The sequence below is a fragment of the Saccopteryx bilineata genome, chromosome 4, assembly GCF_036850765.1.
Source record: "Saccopteryx bilineata isolate mSacBil1 chromosome 4, mSacBil1_pri_phased_curated, whole genome shotgun sequence".
NCBI classification, from domain to species: Eukaryota; Metazoa; Chordata; class Mammalia; order Chiroptera; family Emballonuridae; genus Saccopteryx; species Saccopteryx bilineata.
Genome location: NC_089493.1, coordinates 88,830,873 through 88,849,267, shown reverse-complemented (window position 1 = coordinate 88,849,267; position 18,395 = coordinate 88,830,873). Strand labels below are relative to the sequence as shown.

At 41.0% G+C, this 18,395-nt stretch overlaps 1 protein-coding gene across 1 annotated transcript in view; it reads right to left on the bottom strand.

Annotated features, from left to right (window-relative positions):
- Positions 1 to 18,395, bottom strand: part of RYR3 (ryanodine receptor 3) — a 626,037-nt gene that overhangs the window by 131,140 nt on the left and 476,502 nt on the right. The window contains exon 46 of the mRNA XM_066277226.1: positions 17,328 to 17,448. Within this exon, the coding sequence (XP_066133323.1) occupies positions 17,328 to 17,448 (121 nt within the window). The remainder of the gene's footprint in view (positions 1 to 17,327; positions 17,449 to 18,395) is intronic.

Genomic DNA, 18,395 nt, shown 5'->3' with positions numbered 1-18,395 from the left:
AGAGAAGGGAGGGAGAGAAGGATGGAGAGGAGGGGGGAGAGAAGGGGGGAGAGAAGGATGGAGAGGAGGGAGGAGAGAAGGGGGGAGAGAAGGATGGAGAGGAGGGGGGAAAGAAGGGGGGAGAGAAGGGGGGAGAGAAGGGGGAGAATAAAGGAGAGAAGCAGATGGTCACTTCTGTGTGCCCTGACAAGGAATTGAACCTAGGACAGTCATACGCTTGGTTGATGCTCTAGCCACTGAGCCACTGGCCAGGGACAATACTTATTTTCTTTATTATTCATATTCTCTGAGGAAAGTTTTATAGAAATGTGATATTTTCGAGAGTGATATTACCATGATCAAGGAGTAGGACAGCCCAGTTTCTGTACCTCACAAATATCAACAATTAAACAGCTAGCCAAGAATAGAGATAGTATTTGGTGAGCTCAGGAGTTCACTTAAGAAACGTCAGCAACACAGTGGAACAAAACACCTGAGAAGAACCCTACAAAAAGAGAAGGAAGACAGCTTTATCTTGCCTGCATCATCCATGCCCCAGGCCAGCACTGCTCAGTGTCAGGAGGGCACTGCTCAGCTATAAAGAGTTCCCCTGCTGGAAAAGGGACAGCAGGTGAGCGGTCAGCTCCTCCAGCCTTTGGGGCATTACATCACGGACCCACTCTGCTTTCATCCCATGAGATGCCGGCAAAGCTGAGATGTCTAGAGATGACTGAGAATAAGAAAGAAGGGAAGGGGCTACCTGGATCAACTATACAGTCAATCCAGGTTCCTGGTGACCTGCTCTGCAGAGAACCTCAGCAGCTCTTGCCACCGAAGACACCAACACTAGCAGAGCCACTGCAAAACCCTGGCAGATTTCACAGATTTTTCATGTTCGCAGATGTCCAGATGCCTGAGAATTCTTCACTCCCATCTCCTCACTGCTGTAACCCAGCATCTGCACTGGAAGCCTCTGCAGCAGTGTAAGTTCAGGATGCAGTGGATACCCATCACTAGGTGTACACTCAGGAACAGCATCCCATTGCAGGCTTTCATTGCCATGCTTGTGGATTGAGATCCTGCAGCCATGGGAGTGAATACTGACAGCCAGGGCCCCAACAGCTGCTTGTGGGCCCCGCTCTGGCCCTGTTTCCTATCAGTGGCCTGCACTGCTGGACTCACCTGTAGCTAGCACCTTTAATGGTGAACTTGTACTCCACTGGCCAGCCTTGTCATTGGCCTCCACTGCTGTGCATCTGTGTCAAGACTTTGAAGCCACAGGAATGGATGCTGACAGTCAGGGACCCCAGAGTTGCTAGGCACCTATAGGTGGCACTTGTTCTTGCTGCTGGCCTTGGCCATTGTCACTATGTGTGTATATGCAACTGGCCTGTGCCACTACACAGGCACCTGTAGCTTGTCTCTGCAGCTGATTCTATGCCTACCTGGCTCTGACCACCACCACTGCCTGCTCTAGTTCCTAGTTGCTAGACCTGGAAGTCCAGTAAGTTCTGATAGACACTGAGGATCCTGGAAGCTCTTGGCAAGGACCACACAGTTGTCAATGTTGTGGACCCCAGTAGCCCTGAGCTGACATCACCCCTCCCCGCAGGACCAAAGATGCTATACACTTCTGCCCTTGGCACCTTGCTTCACTAGACCTGGGGTAACAGCATATTCCAATATGTGTTACTCACAGGTGAAGGTCTTTCCTTACCAAAGTCAGTCCATAATGTCTGGAGGAGACTATTGCTTCTCCAATTGTGCAGATACCTATGCAAGGCTATACTTATTTTAAAAAATAAGAAAACATGACACCACAAGGGGGGCACAGTAAACTTCTAGGAACTAACACTAAAGAAATAAAGATACATGAATTGCCTGACAATTCCAAATAATTATTTTTAAAACACTCAAAGAGCTACAAGAGAATACAGAAAAGCAATTTAATGAAATCAGAAAAACAAAGTAAGTTCAACAAGAGATAGAAAATATAAAAATGTAAAAACAAACAAATTTTGGAGAGTTTTTATCATGTACAAGCAACTCTACAGTACAAGCAGCTGTCGGGGCCCTGGCTGTCAGGATTCACTCCCACGGCTGCAGGATCTCAATCCACAAGCCTGGCAAGAAAAGCCTCAATGGAAGTCTGTTCCCGAGTGTACAAAGAAAATAATGGCTGACTGGAACAATCCAGTGGAACATGTGAACAGAACACTGGAATCAGCAGAAAAATCAGCAAAGTCAAAGAAAGATCATTTGAAATTATCCAGTAAGAGGAACAACAATCACAACAACAACAACAAAAAAAAAAAATAAAAAGGAATGAAGAAAGACTAGTGGATTAATGGGACACCATCAAGAGAAACAATCTATACATCATTGGAGTCCCAGAGGGAAAACACATAGAAAGCTTAAAAAAATAACCACTGAGAACTACTCAACCCTGTAGAGATATATGGACATCCAGATTCATGAAGGTAATAGGTTACCTCCAAATTTTAATCCCAAATGATCTTCTCCAAGGTACACTGTAATAAAACTGTCTAAAATCAAAGACAAAAAAATAATTTTAAAATGAGCAAGAGAAAAATAATTTCTCATACAAGGGATCCCCCTATAAGATTCTCAACAGATTTTTCAGCACAAACATGCAGGCCAGGAGGAGTGGGATGATACAATCAAAGTGATGAAAGGAAAAAATTGCCAACCAAGAATACTTGCACCAACAGAGTTGTCTTTCAGACATCAAGGCAAGACAAATATTTTTCCAAACATACAAAAGCTAAGGGAAATCATCATCACTAGACCTCCCTTACAAGAAATGCTGAAAGATGTTCTTTATGCTGAAATGAAAGGATGCTAATTAATAACAAAAACATATGAAAATATACAATAAACTACTGGTAAAGTTAAATGTATAGTCAGGTAAAAAATACTATAAAGAAGGAAGTAAAGACCAGAACAGAAAAAAATAAAATATAGAATATAAAAACAATAAAAATGATCAACAAAAGTAATTACTGATATTTTTGAAAAGATAAACAAAACTGACAGGCCTTAACTAGACTTACTAAAAGAGAGACAACTCAATAAGTAAAATTATAAACGAAAAAAGAGACATTGAACTGATAGCACACAAATACAAAGGATCATAAGAGACTACCTGAACAATTGTTTGCTAACAAATTGGACAACCTAGAAGAAATTGATAAATTCCTAGAAACATACAGCTTACTGAAAATGAATTATGAATAAATAGAAAATCTGAATAGACCAATAATAAGTCAGTCAGGAGATTAAATCAGTAATGAAAAACCTCCAAAAACAAAAAGGCTAGAACCAGACAACTTCATGAGTAAATTCCAACAAATATTTAAAGAATTCATATCAATCTTTCCCAAAGTCTTTCAAAAAATTGAAGAGAAGGGAACACTTCCAATCTCATTTATGAGGCCAACATTACCCTGATACCAGAGCCAGGAAAAGACACTACACAAAAAGAAAACTACAGGCCAACATTCCTGATGAATATACAGTTGATTCTGAATAATGCAGGGAGTAGAAATGTTGATAACTCCAGGCAGTTGAAAATTCACATGTAACTTTTGATTTTCTCAAACCTTAACTAAAGTTGTTTCTCGGTATTTGCAGGAAATTGGTTCCAAGATCCCCCATGGATATAAGGGACGTGAGTATACCAAAATCTGCATAATCTCAAGTCCCTTATATACAGTGCTGTATAACAATGCATACACCATCCATGGATTTCCAATTGTGGATTAAAAAATAGTCTTTGATCTCTGGTTGGTTGAATCTGTGGAGGTGAAACCTATGGATACAGAGAATTAACTACATATTTATTGAAAAAATCCATGTATAACTAGATCTGGGCAGTTCAAATTTGTCTTATTCAAGGGTCAACTGTATATATAAAACTTAACAAAATCCTAGCATACTAAATTCAACAGCACATTAAAAGGATGCTGCATCATGTTCAAGTGGAAATCATCTCTGGGATGTGAAGATGTTTTAATATACACAGTTTAATAAATGTGATATATCAGTTAATAGAAAAAAAAGAGAAAAATCATGATAATTTAAATAGTTACGAAAAAAGCATTGACAAAATTCAACATCTTTTCATGATAAAAACTCTAAACAAATTGCATATAGAAGAAACATACTTCAACACAATACAGGCCATATAGAAAAAACCATAATTAATATTCTCAATGTTGAAAGACTGAAAGCTTCCCTCTAAGATCAGGGTCAAGACAAGGGTGCACACTATTACCATTCTTATTCTACAACAGTACTGGAAATTCTAGTCAGAGGAATTAGGTAAGAAAGAAAAATAAAAGGCACCCAAGTTAAAAGTAAAATGTAAAATTTTCTGTTTGATGATGCCATGATCTTGTATATAGAAAATCCTAAAGTCTCCACCAGAAATTGTTAGAAAAAATAAGCAAATTCAGTCAAGTCTCAGGATCCAAAACCAACATACAAAAATCAGTTGTGTTTCTATACTCTAACATTAAACTATTTGAAAAAGAAAGAAAATCATATTTACAAAAGCATCAAAACCAATAAAATACTTAGAAATAAATTTAACTAAAGAAGTGAAATATTTATGCATCAAAAACTATAAGAAGTTGGTAAAAAAGTTTAAAAAGACATAAATAAGTGGAAAGAAATCCTGGCTCTGGGATCCAAAATGGCAGCAGAGTAGGTGGATGTTACACTCACCTCTCCCTAACACCAAAAGGGAATTACAACTAAATTTAAGAACACTCATATTGAATAACCAATTCAAGACTAACTGAAGAGGAGTCTTATAACCTAGGATTCACAGAAGCCACATTGAGGCTGGTAGAAAGGACAGAGACGTGGAAAGGGCTGGCCCCACTCCTACAAGTGGGGGCTGAGGTTCTGGAGGGAATCTCAGATGCAGGGGAATTCCCCCCAGAAGGTGGGGCCTAAACCCCAAACTGGGATGTTGATTGATCTGTAGATCAATGGAAAAGATTTCAGAGCCCAGAAGTAAATCCATATAGGTACACACACAAGAAATATTTGACAAGGGAGCCAAAAATACTCAATGGAGAAAGGATAGTCTCTTCAATAAATATTGTTGGAAAAACTGATATTCACATACAAAAGAATAAAATTAACACCTATCTTACACTATTCGCAAAAATTAACTCAAAATGTATTAAGAATACTTAAGACCTTAAACATAAAACTTCTAAAAGAAACCTTAGGCTTATGCTTCTTAACATAAATCTTGGCTATGGTTCTTTGGCTATAACACCAAAAGTATGAGCAATAAAAGCAAAAATTGACAGGTGGACTCCATCAAAATAAAAAAAGTCTTCTGCATAGCAAAAGGAACAATGAACAAAATGAAAAGGGAACCTATGTAATAGGAGAAAATATTTGCAGATCACATACCACATATCTGACAAGGAGCAAATATACAAAAAATATAAGGAACTCATACAACACAAAAGCATAAAAGCAAATAATCTAATTTAAAAATGGGCAAAAGACCTGAATGGACAATTTTCCAAGAAGACACAAAAATTACCCACAGGTACACAAAAAGGTATTTGACACTACTAATTGTCAGGGAAATGCACATCATATGGTATCACCTCATGTTGTGGACCGTTAATGGCAAAAAGCCATTATAGATTGGAGGCTTAGCAAAAGGCTAAGTTCTCCCCCGTCCATCTTCATATTTGGCTTTGATGCTGAGTGTTTGCACCCACTCCACTTCCTTCCTTGGGTTGCAGAAAGCAATATACATGCCCTTCCTCTGACTCTTCGTTTCAGATGTTTGTAAATTTCACTAATGTATCCTGTTTTTGCCTTGGGAGAGTTCCTGTCTTAGCCTTTGATGTGCAACTTTGTATCAGGGTTCTTGATTTGCATAGGTCTATATAATAAAGCAAACTGGGGCTGTGAGGCACTCAGATACTGCCAGGCAGTTTGAAGAGTCCTCCCGGTCCCATCGGTTTTGTTTTGACAAGTGTGTTTCCTCAATTCTGCACTGTTATTTGGAGCCGCACTGGTCTGCGGCAACCTCATACTTATTATAATGGCTAACAAGAGATAACAAATGCTGGAGAGGATGTGGAGAAAAGGGTACCCTTGTGCATTGTTGGTAGAAATGTAAACTAAGAAAAACAGTATGGAGATTACTCTAAATATTAAAAATAGGACTTCTATCTGATCCCACTTATGGGTATATATTAAAGGAAATAAAATTATTATCTTGAAAAGATATCTGTACCCTTATATTCACTGTGACATTATTTATCATAGCCAAGACATGGAAACAGTCCAAGTACTCATTAATGAATGACTAAATATAAGGTGATAGATACACAATGGAATATTGAGTCATAAAAAAGAAAATCCTGGCAGCAAGATGACGATGGAGTAGGCAGATGTACCAACTTCCAACTCCCAGAACCAAAGTGGATTACAACTTAATTTTAAAAAAATCATCTGGAAAGACAAAGTATGGATTAAACTAAGAGGACTCTTTAACCAAGGAACACTGAAGAAGCCACACTGAGACTGGTAGGAAAAGTGGAAATGCAGAGAGGGCTGCCCAGCTCCCAGGAGCAAGAGCAGCCTGGAGGGAAGTGAGTTTAGTGGAGAGGGGTGGGTCCTGGACCCCAGGAAAGAAGCCCCATCCTGCAGCCCCACAGCCTAGAAGAGGCGTATGGAGAGTATTTAGCTGCGAAATAAGCCAGAATACTATTTGTCAGAAAGAGACAGATTTCTCAGACCCAGGATTTGTCTTAAAGGATCCATGTAGAAAACTTCTTTCACAACCACTCATCCGGGGCTCCAGGGAACAGGAAGAGGTGAGACAACTGGAGTAGCAGGAAGAGAGTATAATCTAGGAGGCACAGGGAGAAACGCTTTGAGGAACAGCCACTCTAATCCCTGGGCTGAGTCACTCCCCAAATCTAAAGTGAATATTTTTCCTGGAACCAGCAATATCAGCAAAGGGAAGCAGGTCATCAGCCAAACAGAAGCTGTCCTACTGCAGTCAGAGCAAAGAATTGCTTAGAAGCAGGGAGCTATCATAGATATTGAGTGCTGAGGTCTGAGCTGAATCCCCACCCCCACACTGCTGAGTGCTTGCCAGAGGGTGGGCAGTGGTATGGGGAAGCATGGTCCTGTAGGCAGGGGCAGAAGCCAGGGCCAGCCCTGACTGAGGCCTGGTGCGAGCGCAGTCCCACCCAGCGGGGGTGGAGGCCAAGAGCAGCTGCAGGGGCAGAAGGGGCACACAAAAGTGGTTCAACCTCTGGCTGTGGGCCGGGCATGCAAGAGTGGTGATGCCTCCTGTCCCACCTGCAGGAGCAAGGCGAAAGCCAAGGAACCAGCTGAGACTTGTGGCTAGGCGCAGGAGCACAGCCCCACCCATGGGGTTGAAGTTTGTGGCCCCAGTACATGAGCACAGTCCCACCCGCAGGGGTGGGGTGAAGGCCAGCCAAGGCATGGAGCCCAGATGCAGGAGCGCAGCCCCACCCATGAGGGCAGTGTAGAGGCAGGGGCCAGGCCAGGGTTTGAAGCCCAAACCCCTGAACACAGTCCCACCAGCAGGGGCAGGGCAAAGGCAGGGGTGACCAAGGCTTGCAGCCTAGGCACATAAGCGCAGTCCTGCCCTCAGTTGTGGTGCAGAGGTTGAGTGAGCCAAGGCTTGCAGCCCAGGCATGCAAACACAATCCTGCCCACAGAGGCGAGGTAAAAGCCACAGCGACCACTGCAGCGGGCTGGCACAGGCAACACCCGTGCCCGGATGCCCGAGGCCGTGGCAGAGGCAGTGGCAGGCCTGCAGACAGACCACACCTAGGGAACACAGAGGCCACACCAATCGAACTCCTGTGGCCACACCGTATTATACACAGACAAAATGGGAAGGCAAAGAAATGCAACCCAAATGAACCAACAAGAGAAATCCCCAGAAAATAATCTGAATGAGATGAAAATAACCAAATTACCAGATGCAGTTTAAAATAATGATTGTTAGAATGCTCAAAGATTTTAGAGCAACAATGGATGGACACAACAAACAACTAAATAAAGAGATAGCAAGTATAAGAAAGGATATTGAAATTGAAATAATAAAAAAGAATTAGTTAGAAATGACAAATACAATATCAGAAATGAAGACCACACTGGAAGGAATTAAAAGCAGGATGGATGAACCTGAAGATTGAATCAGAGAGCTAGAGGACAAGATAAATGAAAGCATGGAAGCAGAGCAGCAAAAAGAAAAGAGGCTCAAAAAGTCTGAGGAAACTCTAAGAGAGCTCTCTGCCAACATGAAGAGAAATAATATCCGCATCATAGGGGTTCCTAAAGGAGAAGAGAAAGAACAAGGGATAGAGACCTTGTTCAATGAAATCATAGCTGAAAACTTCCCTAACTTGATGAAGGAAAGTCAAACAAGTTCAAGAAGCACAGAGAGTTCCATTAAGGATGAATCCAAAAAAGCCAACACCAAGACACATCATAATTAAAATACAAAAATTAAGAGATAAAGAAAGAATACTAAAAGCTGTAAGAGAAAAGCAGTCTATTACCTACAGAGGAGCCACCATAAGGATGATATCTGACTTCACTTGAGGCCAGAAGGGAATGGCAAGAAATATTCAAAGTGACGCAGAACAAGAGCCTACAACCAAGACTTCTCTCTCCAGCAAGGCTATCATTTAAAATTGAAAGAGAAATAAAAAACTTCCCAGACAAAAAAGAAACTCAGGAATTCATTACAACCAAACCAATGCTACAAGAAATGTTAAGGGGCCTGCTGTAAACAGAACAAAGGGGGGGGGGATATAGTAAAAGAGAAATGTAGATTTAAAGAATAAAATGTCAATAAACACCTACATATCGATAATAACCTTAAATGTAAAAAGATTAAATGCTCCAATCAAAAGACAAAGAGTAGCTGCATGGATAAGAAAACAGGACCTGTACATATGCTGTCTACAAGAGACACATCTCAAAACAAAAGATACACATAGACTGAAAGTAAAGGGATGGAAAAAATATTTCATGCAAATGGGAATGAAAAAAAAGCTAGGGTAGCAATACTCATATCAGACAAAATAGACTTTTTTTTTCCTTTTTGTATTTTTCTGAAGCTGGAAACGGGGAGACAGACTCCTGCATGCGCCCGACTGGGATCCACCCGGCATGCCCACCAGGAGGCAATGCTCTGCCCATCTGGGGCGTCACTCTGCTGCTACCAAAGCCATTCTAGCGCCTGAAGCAGAGGCCACAGAGCCATCCTCAGCACCCAGGCCAACTTTGCTCCAATGGAGCCCCAGCTGCGGGAGGGGAAGAAAGAAACAAAGAGGAAGGAGAGGGGGAGGGGTGGAGAAGCAGATGGGCGCCTCTCCTGTGTGCCCTGGCCAGGAATCAAACCCGGGACTCCCGCACGCCAGGCCGACGTTCCACCACCGAGCCAACTGGCCAGGGCCCAAAATAGACTTTAAAACAAAGGCTATAGTAACGGATAAAGAAGGTCACTATATAATGATAAAGGGAGCAAACCAACAGGAAGATATAACCATTATAAATACCTATGCACCTAATATAGAAGCACCTAAATATATAAAGCAGATTTTGATGGGCATAAAGGGTGAGATCAACAGCAGTACTATAAAAGTAGGGGATTTCAATACCCCACTAACATCACTGGATAGATCCTCAAGAAAGAAAATTAACAAAGAAACTGCAGACTTAAAGGACATACTAGATCAACTGAATTTAATAGATATCATTAGAACCTTTCACCCTAAAGCAGCAGAATATACATTCTTTTCAAGTGCTCATGGTACATTCTCTAGAATAGACCACATGCTATGACACAAAATGAGTCTCAACAAATTTAAGAAGACTGAAATCATATCAAGTATCTTCTCGGATCACAGTGGCATGAAACTAGAAATCAACTACAATAGAAAAACTGAAAAACAATCAAACACCTGGCAACTAAATAGCATATTATTAAATAACAAATGGGTTAACAATGAGATCAAGGAAGAAATAAAAAATTTCCTTGAAACAAATGAAAATGAACATACAACAGCTCAAAATTTATGGGACACAGCAAAAGCAGTCCTGAGAGGGAAGTTCATAGCACTACAGGCATATCTTCAGAAGCTAGAAAAAGCTCAAACAAACAAGTTAACCCTGCATCTAAAAGAACTAGAAAAAGAACAGCAAGTAAAACCCAGAGGAAGTAGAAGGAAGGAAATAATAAAGACCAGAGCGAAAATCAATGACATAGAGGCTAAAAGACAATACAGAGGATCAATGAAACCAAAAGCTGGTTCCTTGAAAAGGTAAACAAGATAGATGAACCTTTAATCAGACTCACGAAAAAAAAAAGAGAGAGGACTCAAATCAATAAAATTAGAAATGAGAGAGAAGTAAGAACTGACACAGCAGAAATACAAAATATTGTATGAACAGCAAATATTTACTTATGGTGTTTCCACTATAAAGACTGCTGTCTTAGGGACAAATGCTGATGAACCATTTCAGCACTTCCTCCTTCTTCAAAGACTTATATGTCAACATAGAGCTCCATGTTTCATAGGACATACTCAAGCTCACTCCATGCTCCCTGGAGCTTTAACACAAGGGAATGCCCCCCCTTTTTTTTGGTTGTATTTTTTCTTTTATTTATTTATTTTTTATATTTTTCTGAGGATGGAAATGGGGAGGCAGTCAGACAGACTCCCGCATGCGCCTGACCAGGATCCACCTGGCATGCCTACCAGGGGGGAATGCTCTGCCCATCTGGGGTGTTGCTCTGTTACAACCAGACCAATTCTAGCGACTGGGGCAGAGGCCATGGGGCCATCCTTAGTGCCCGGGGTGGCTTTGTTCTGGTGGGGCCTTGGCTGCGGGAGGGGAAGTGAGAGACGGAGAGGAGGGAGAGGGGGAGGGGTGGAGAAGTAGATGGGCACTTCTCCTGTGTGCTCTGGCCAGGAATCAAACCCGGGAATCCTGCACACCAGGCCAATGACTCCTACAGGTCTACCATATCATGCTTTTTACTGAAAAAAAAAATTTTTTTTTAAATTTTTACATTTCTTTTGAAGGATGATGAACAGGAGACACCAAATCTTTTTTGCCTGCAAACTACTACCTTCTTTATTAGAACCAGCTAATAACATTGTTTTGTCTTTTTCCAAATAGCTCCAGATATATGGAAAAGATTTATATAGGTGGATGGGGATCCTCAAACCCCTCAGCGAGATCTTCTGAGCATGGCTTTTAAGATACCTAGAGGCAGAAAAAGCCCAATAGAGATCAGGGGAACTACCAGCTTTTAGGATATGCCCTTAAAGGCTCCAATGCCCCAAAGGGGTCTCCTAGGATGCCATCTGGGTCCTGCTTCAATAGTGGAAAGGAAGGTCATTGAGCTAAAGCCTGCCAGGCTTACATGCCTCTGCTATGAGGAAACAGGGACACTGGAAGGTAGGCTTCCCCCTCACTTTGCTAAGGGAGGGTTCAGTCTCTTCCAGCCCTGCTCCAGCCACCTATGACCTAACCTTGCCAGAAAGCTGGGGTTTGCCACTGAAGGCTGAAGGTGCCCAGGGCCATTGGCCCCATCTATGACACTGTGGACGAGCCTAGGGTATTTCTTCCAAGAAGCAGGTAAACTGATCTCATTTGCACAAGGGCCACTTAACTATGTTTTGCCTGAATAGTCAGGTTTTTTACTTTTCCCTCAAAGATCTCTGTTGTGGGTGTTGATAGTCCTATTTTCTGCTGCTTTGCTTCATATATAGTGTTTCCTTTATTCCTCCTACCTCAATGTCCCACTCATATTTCAGGCTGAGACCTACTCCTAATTTAGAGCTCTCTTTCCCCCCTTTGCCAACTTGTTTTATGAATTTACCTTTGCCACCCAACTTAGTGTATCCCAAGGTTCTCTTTACCATGCCACAGTCGCAGAGCTCCAGGGAAAAGCAACCTGGTCTCATCTCTCCAGGCAGAGAAGAACAGAAGCTCCATATCTACACATACTGCAAATGGCTTTTCCAGTCTACCTGAATCATTACCAGCTAGAAGCAGTGGTCATTGGGACTTGGACATGAGCTGCAAAGTATAGAATGGTGACAACAATTCCAGTGCCATGTGGACTTTTCCTGTGTGGACTTTTCCTGGACTCCTGCTCCCTGTGACAGCTCCTAACAGACTGAACTGTGGTTGGGTTGCATTTCTCAGGAATTTGGCATGGTGATGGGGCCAATTTGGGCTTGGTGAACATGTTAAGGACACTACTCTTTTATGGATTCTTGCTGTATTGGCCAAGAGTTTGCTTAAAGGCTTTTAGTCACTGTAAAAAAAATAGAAGACTGGATAAAGAAGATGGGGCACATATACACCATAGTATACTATTCAGCTAGAAGAAATGATGACATCGGATCACTTACAGCAGAATGGTGGAACCTTGATAACATTATGCGGAGTGAAATAAGCGAATCAGAAAAAAACAAGAACTGCAGGATTCCATACATTGGTGGGACATAAAAGCGAGACTAAGAGACATGGACAGGAGTGTGGTTGTTACGGGGGGTGGGGGGAGGGAAGGGGGAAGAGGGGGAAGGGGAGGGGGAGGGGTACAAAGAAAACTGGATAGAGGGTGACAGAGAACGATCTCTCTTTGGGTGATGGGTATGCAACAGAACTAAATGACAAGATAACCTGGAAATGTTTTCTTTGAATATATGTACCCTGATTTATTGATGTTACCCCATTAAAATAAAAATTTATTTATAAAAAAATACTATGAAGAACTTTATGCTATAAAATTAGACAATCTAGGTGAAATGGACAAATTCCTTGAAACATATAATCTTTCAAAAATCAATATAGAAGAATGAGAAAACCTAAACAGATCGATGTCATCAAATGAAATTGAAACAGTTATCAAAAAACTCCCAACAAACAAAAGTCCTGGGCCAGATGGTTTCACAGGCAAATTTTACCAAATATTCAAAGAAGAACTAGCTTCTATCCTTCTCAAGCTATTTCAAAAAATTCAAGAGGAGGAAAGACTTCCAAACTCCTTTTATGAGGTGAGCATAATACTGATTCCAAAACCAGGTAAGGACACTGCAAAGAAAGAAAACTATAGACCAATATCCATGATGAACTTAGATGCTAAAATTCTCAACAAAATATTAGCAAACCAGAACCAGCAATACATGAAAAAAATCATATGTCATGATCAGGTGGATTTATTCTAGGGAGACAAGCCTGGTACAATATCCGCAAATCAATCAATGTGATTCAGCACATAAAAAAAGAAAGGATAAAAATCACACCATAATATCAATAGATGCAGAAAAAGCATTTGATAAGATCCAGCACTCATTTATGATCAAAACTTTCAGCTAAGTGGTGATACAGGGAACATACCTCAACATGATAAAGGCCATCTATGACAAACCCATAGCTTACATCATACTCAATGGGCAAAAATTAAGAGAAATCCCCTTAAGATCAGGAACAAGGCAGGGATACCCCCTTTCACCACTCTTATTCAACATAGTTCTGGATGTTCTGTCCACAGCAATCAGACAAGAAGAAGAAATAAAAGGCATCCAAACTGGAAAAGAAGAAGTAAAACTATCATTATTTGCTGATGATATGATACTGTACATAGAAAACCCCAAAGTCTCAGTCAAAAAACTACTGGACCTAATAAATGAATTCAGCAAAATGGCAGGATATAAAATCAATATTCAGAAATTAGAGACATTTTTATATATCAACAATGAACTGTCTGAAAGAGAAATTAAGAAAGCAATCCACTTCACTATCGCAACAACAACAAAAAAATTAAGTACCTAGGAGCAAATTTAACCAAAGAGGTTAAAGATTTATACTCAGAAAATTATATAATATTGATAAAGGAAATCAAGGAAGATATAAACAAGTGGAAGCATATACTGTGTTCACAGATAGGAAGAATAAACATCATTAAAATGTCTATATTCCCCAAAGCAATCTATAAATTCAATGCAGTTCCTATTAAAATACCAATGACATACTTCAAAGATATAAAACAAATATTCCAAAAATTTATATGGAACCAAAAAAGAACACAAATAATCTCAGCAATCCTGAAAAATAAGAATAAAATGGGAAGTATCTCACTTCCTATATCAAGTTATACTACAAGGCCATTGTACTCAAAACAGCTTGGTACTGGCATAAGAACAGGCATACAGATCAATGGAACAGAATAGAAAACCCAGAAATAAACCCACAGCTTTATGGACAACTGATATTTGACAAAGGAGGTAAGAGCATACAATGGAGTAAAGACAGTCTCTTTAAAAAATGGTATTGGGAAAATTACCCAGGCAATTACAAAAAAATGAACTGGATCACCAACTTACACCATTCACAAAAGTAAACTCAAAAGGGATAAAAGAGTCTGACCTGTGGTGGTGCAGTGGATAAAGCGTACGCTGAGGTCGCCGGTTCAAAACCCTGGGCTTGCCTGGTCAAGGTACATATGGGAGTTGATGCTTCCAGCTCTTCCCCCTTCTCTCTCTCTCTCTCTCTGTCTCTCTCTTCTCTCTCTCCCTCTCTGTCTCTCTCTCTCTCTCTAAAAATGAATAAATAAAATTTTAAAAAAGGGGATAAAAGACTTAAATGTAAGTCGTGAAACCATAAACATCTTGGAAGAAAACATAGGCAGTAAACTCTCTGATATCTTTCATAGCAATATTTTTGCTGATTTGTCTCCATGATCAAGTGAAATAAAGAACGGAATGAACAAATGGGACACTATGAAACTAAAAAGCTTTTGCACAGCTAAAGACACCATGAACAAAATAAAAAGACAAGTCACACAACAGGAGAATATATTCGCCAATACATCTGATAAGGGGTTAATAACCAAAATTTATAAAGAACTTATAAAACTCAACACCAGGAAGATAAACAATCCAATCAAAAAATGGGCAAAAGAAATGAATATATACTTCTCCAGAAAGAACATACAGATGGCCAATAGGCATATGAAAAAATGTTCAACATCACTAATCATTAGAGAAATGCAAATTAAAACCACAATGAGATACCACCTCACAGCTGTCAGAATGGTGCTCATTAACAAAACAACACATAATAAGTGCTGGAGAGGATGTAGAGAAAAGAGAACCCTCCTGCACTGCTGGTGGGAATGCAGACTGGAGCAGCCACTGTGGAAAACAGTATGGAGATTCCTCAAAAAATTAAAAATGGAACTGCCCTTTGACCCAGCTATCCCACTTTTAGGAATATATCCTAAGAACACCAAATCACTGATTCAAAAGAAGAAATGCACCGCATGTTTATGGCAGCATTGTTTACAATAGCCAAGATCTGGAAACAGCCCAAGTGTCCATCAGTGGATGAGTGGATTAAAAAGCGGTGGTACATAGACACAATGGAATACTATGCAGCCGTGAGGAAGAAGGAAATTTTACCTTTCGCAACAACATGGATGGACATGGAAACTATCATGCTAAGTGAAATAAGCTAGGCAGAGAAAGAAAAATATCATATGACCTCACTCATTTGAGGAATCCAATGAACAATGTGAACTGAGCAAGAGAACAGAGGCAGAGGTGGGATCAAAGGGACCAGAGGGAAAGTAGAAGAGAAGATGGGATCAGAGAAGGGAAAGAGATGAATGAAATTATATAAACATAACACAGCATTATAGAGAACAGGACAGCAAATCTGGAGGGAAGGGTGGAAGGCATTGGGGAGAGGGGGTATAGGGGCGGCCGAGGGGAATAAGGGGTGGGTGGAGATATATTTGGTGGGACATTTGAATCTATGTAAACACAAATTAAAATCATAAAAAAAAATCTTAAAAAAAAATTCCAGTCAGGGCACATATGAGAAGATATGAGAAGCAACCAACGAGTGTACAACTAAGTGGAATTATGAGTTGATGCTTCTCTTTCTGTGTGTGTCTCTCTTCTTTCCTCTCTCTCTAAAATCAATGGAAAACTAAATAATAATAATAATAATAATAATAATAATAAAATAAATGCCTTAAAAAGAAAAAAGAAAAGAAAATCTTGCCCTTTGCACAGTATGGATGAACTTTGAGGGCGCTATGCTAAAATGACACAGTCAGACAGAGAAAGACGAGTACTGTGTGATCTCATTTATATGAGAACACTAAAAACATTGAATTTAAAGAAACAGAGAATAGGTTGAAAGTTACCAGGGATTGGGGGAGGAGAGGGAAATGGGGAGATGTTGGTCAAAGAGCTAAAAACTTTCAGTGACAAGATGAGTAAGTTCTGGGATTTAGTGGATAGTGTGGTGACTATAGTTAATGCTGTATTGTATACCTGAAGTTGCTGTGAGAGTAGAACTGAAATGTTCTCACCATAAGAACAATAACAAATGGTAATTATGTGCAGTGAAGGATATGTTAACTAACCTTATTGTGTTAAACATTTTGCAATATTTAAGTGTATCAAATCATCACACTGTATACCTTAAACTTACATGATGTTACATGTCAATTATATCTCAATAAAGCTGGAAAAAATGCATTATATTCCATAGCATCTCCCAAACGTACTTGACTCCAAACCCCTTGTACACCAATTAATATCTTCTACAAAAACGTCCCACAGGATACCAGTTTAGAAACCACTGTAACAGTAAGAGTCATGCTATTCTTTTCAGTTCCTGCATCTGCCTGGTTGGAACTGCCTACATAGCTATGGAATGAGACAGAGAAACGATGCTTCTGGGAGAGTGGCAGTTTTGCAAAGTTAACATTGATTGTTGCCACATGAAATAAGGAACAATGGGGAAAATCTGTTTATGACCCATGGCCGGGAGGTACCTATGGCATGAGGTACCTAGGACTGTGGCAGAGGGAGCCTGTATTAGGTCCTATTGTTGCCAAGGTGGCTGCCCAGTCTGGGGGACACAGAGGCAAACAAAAAAGACCATGACGAGAACTTCCATTGGTCCCAATCTGTCAGCTGCCCTCCAGAGGATTCGAGTGTTTGGAGGACTGTGAGGTCTGGACTGTCCATGTCTGTGGGACATAGGGCACAGGAGTTCTGACATTAGGGAGAAAAGGAGAGAGGAGCCCGCTGGAGCCAGGAGAGAACTCTTCACCAGAAAAAGAGCAAGACCTTCCCTGGTGCTGCCCGCCCTGCAAGTAGGAGCTTGGGAGGACCGCGCTGGCAGACATAGTCCTGACCCTGAGAGAGCGGCCCCCGGAGGGGACTGCAGCACTCAGCCTTAGCTGCTTCTCTTACCTTTGTTCAGGGAGGGCAGTTTCAAGGGGATGCTGATGATCCCGACCAAGTCCTCGGTGGGGACAAGGGAGCGCAGGATTGATCTGATCCGGATGGCTTCCCCTTTTCCTGTCTGGATAAGCTGCAATGCAGGGTTGGAGAATAAGATAAAGGAAGTTCCCACACCCCTGTTCCACCCCACCTCTAAACCTCTGGCAATGAAATGATTCTCTTTAAAAGCTGGGAACACTTTTAAATTTCCATAATTTTGTAACAGACACGTATGACCAATATAGAAGTATTGGTGGGAACACTTATTAAAGTATATGAATGTCTAACTGGGAAAGAAAGGAGCTTTCTCTTGATTCTCTAGAAGAGGTGCTCCTGAGGAAATAACTGACCAAGGATTTCTTTGCTATGATTACAATGGTCATGCAATTATGGTATCAAGTCTCAGCAGTCAATGTGGGGCCGGTTGGTGATTCTTGGTGTGACCGCAGTACAGGAAGCTGTCAGTGGCCATGACAGAAGTGTTGGCAATGTGGCTATAATCCCAGACTCTAGAATGCTGCTAAATGTAGAAAGACTTATGAATTGAAGTTTCCTAAAAGGTTGATTAATTCTGGGATTGGAAGTAGTCAAGAGGGATGTAGAGAATGTTCCAGAGGAATTGAGGGTCTCAGTGGAGTTATTCCAGATGGATGATAGGATGCATATGACCATGAATGGGCCAACCAGCCAGGTGTACAGCCTCCTGTATGTGAGGGCAAAAATCATGCTCAGGGCATAGCACCTCTGCAGAGAACTCAACTGTCATGAGCTCAGGATCCAACTGACCCAAGGTCAGCTGCATGGCATGCTGGGATATGATGCTTGGAAGCCTCAGGGAAAGAACTGATCTGATCAAGATTCTTCCAGGCCTGTGCACTCACCCTAGCTGCCACCTCTCATTCCTGCGGGTAGAGGGACAGCTGTCAGTGATGATGGCATCTCCCCTCACACCACCACTCACAGAGCAGGGGCCCAGGTGAGGGAATCTGAGATGGCTGGGTACGTGTGTAAAGTGTTAGACAAAAGGAGCAGTAAGGA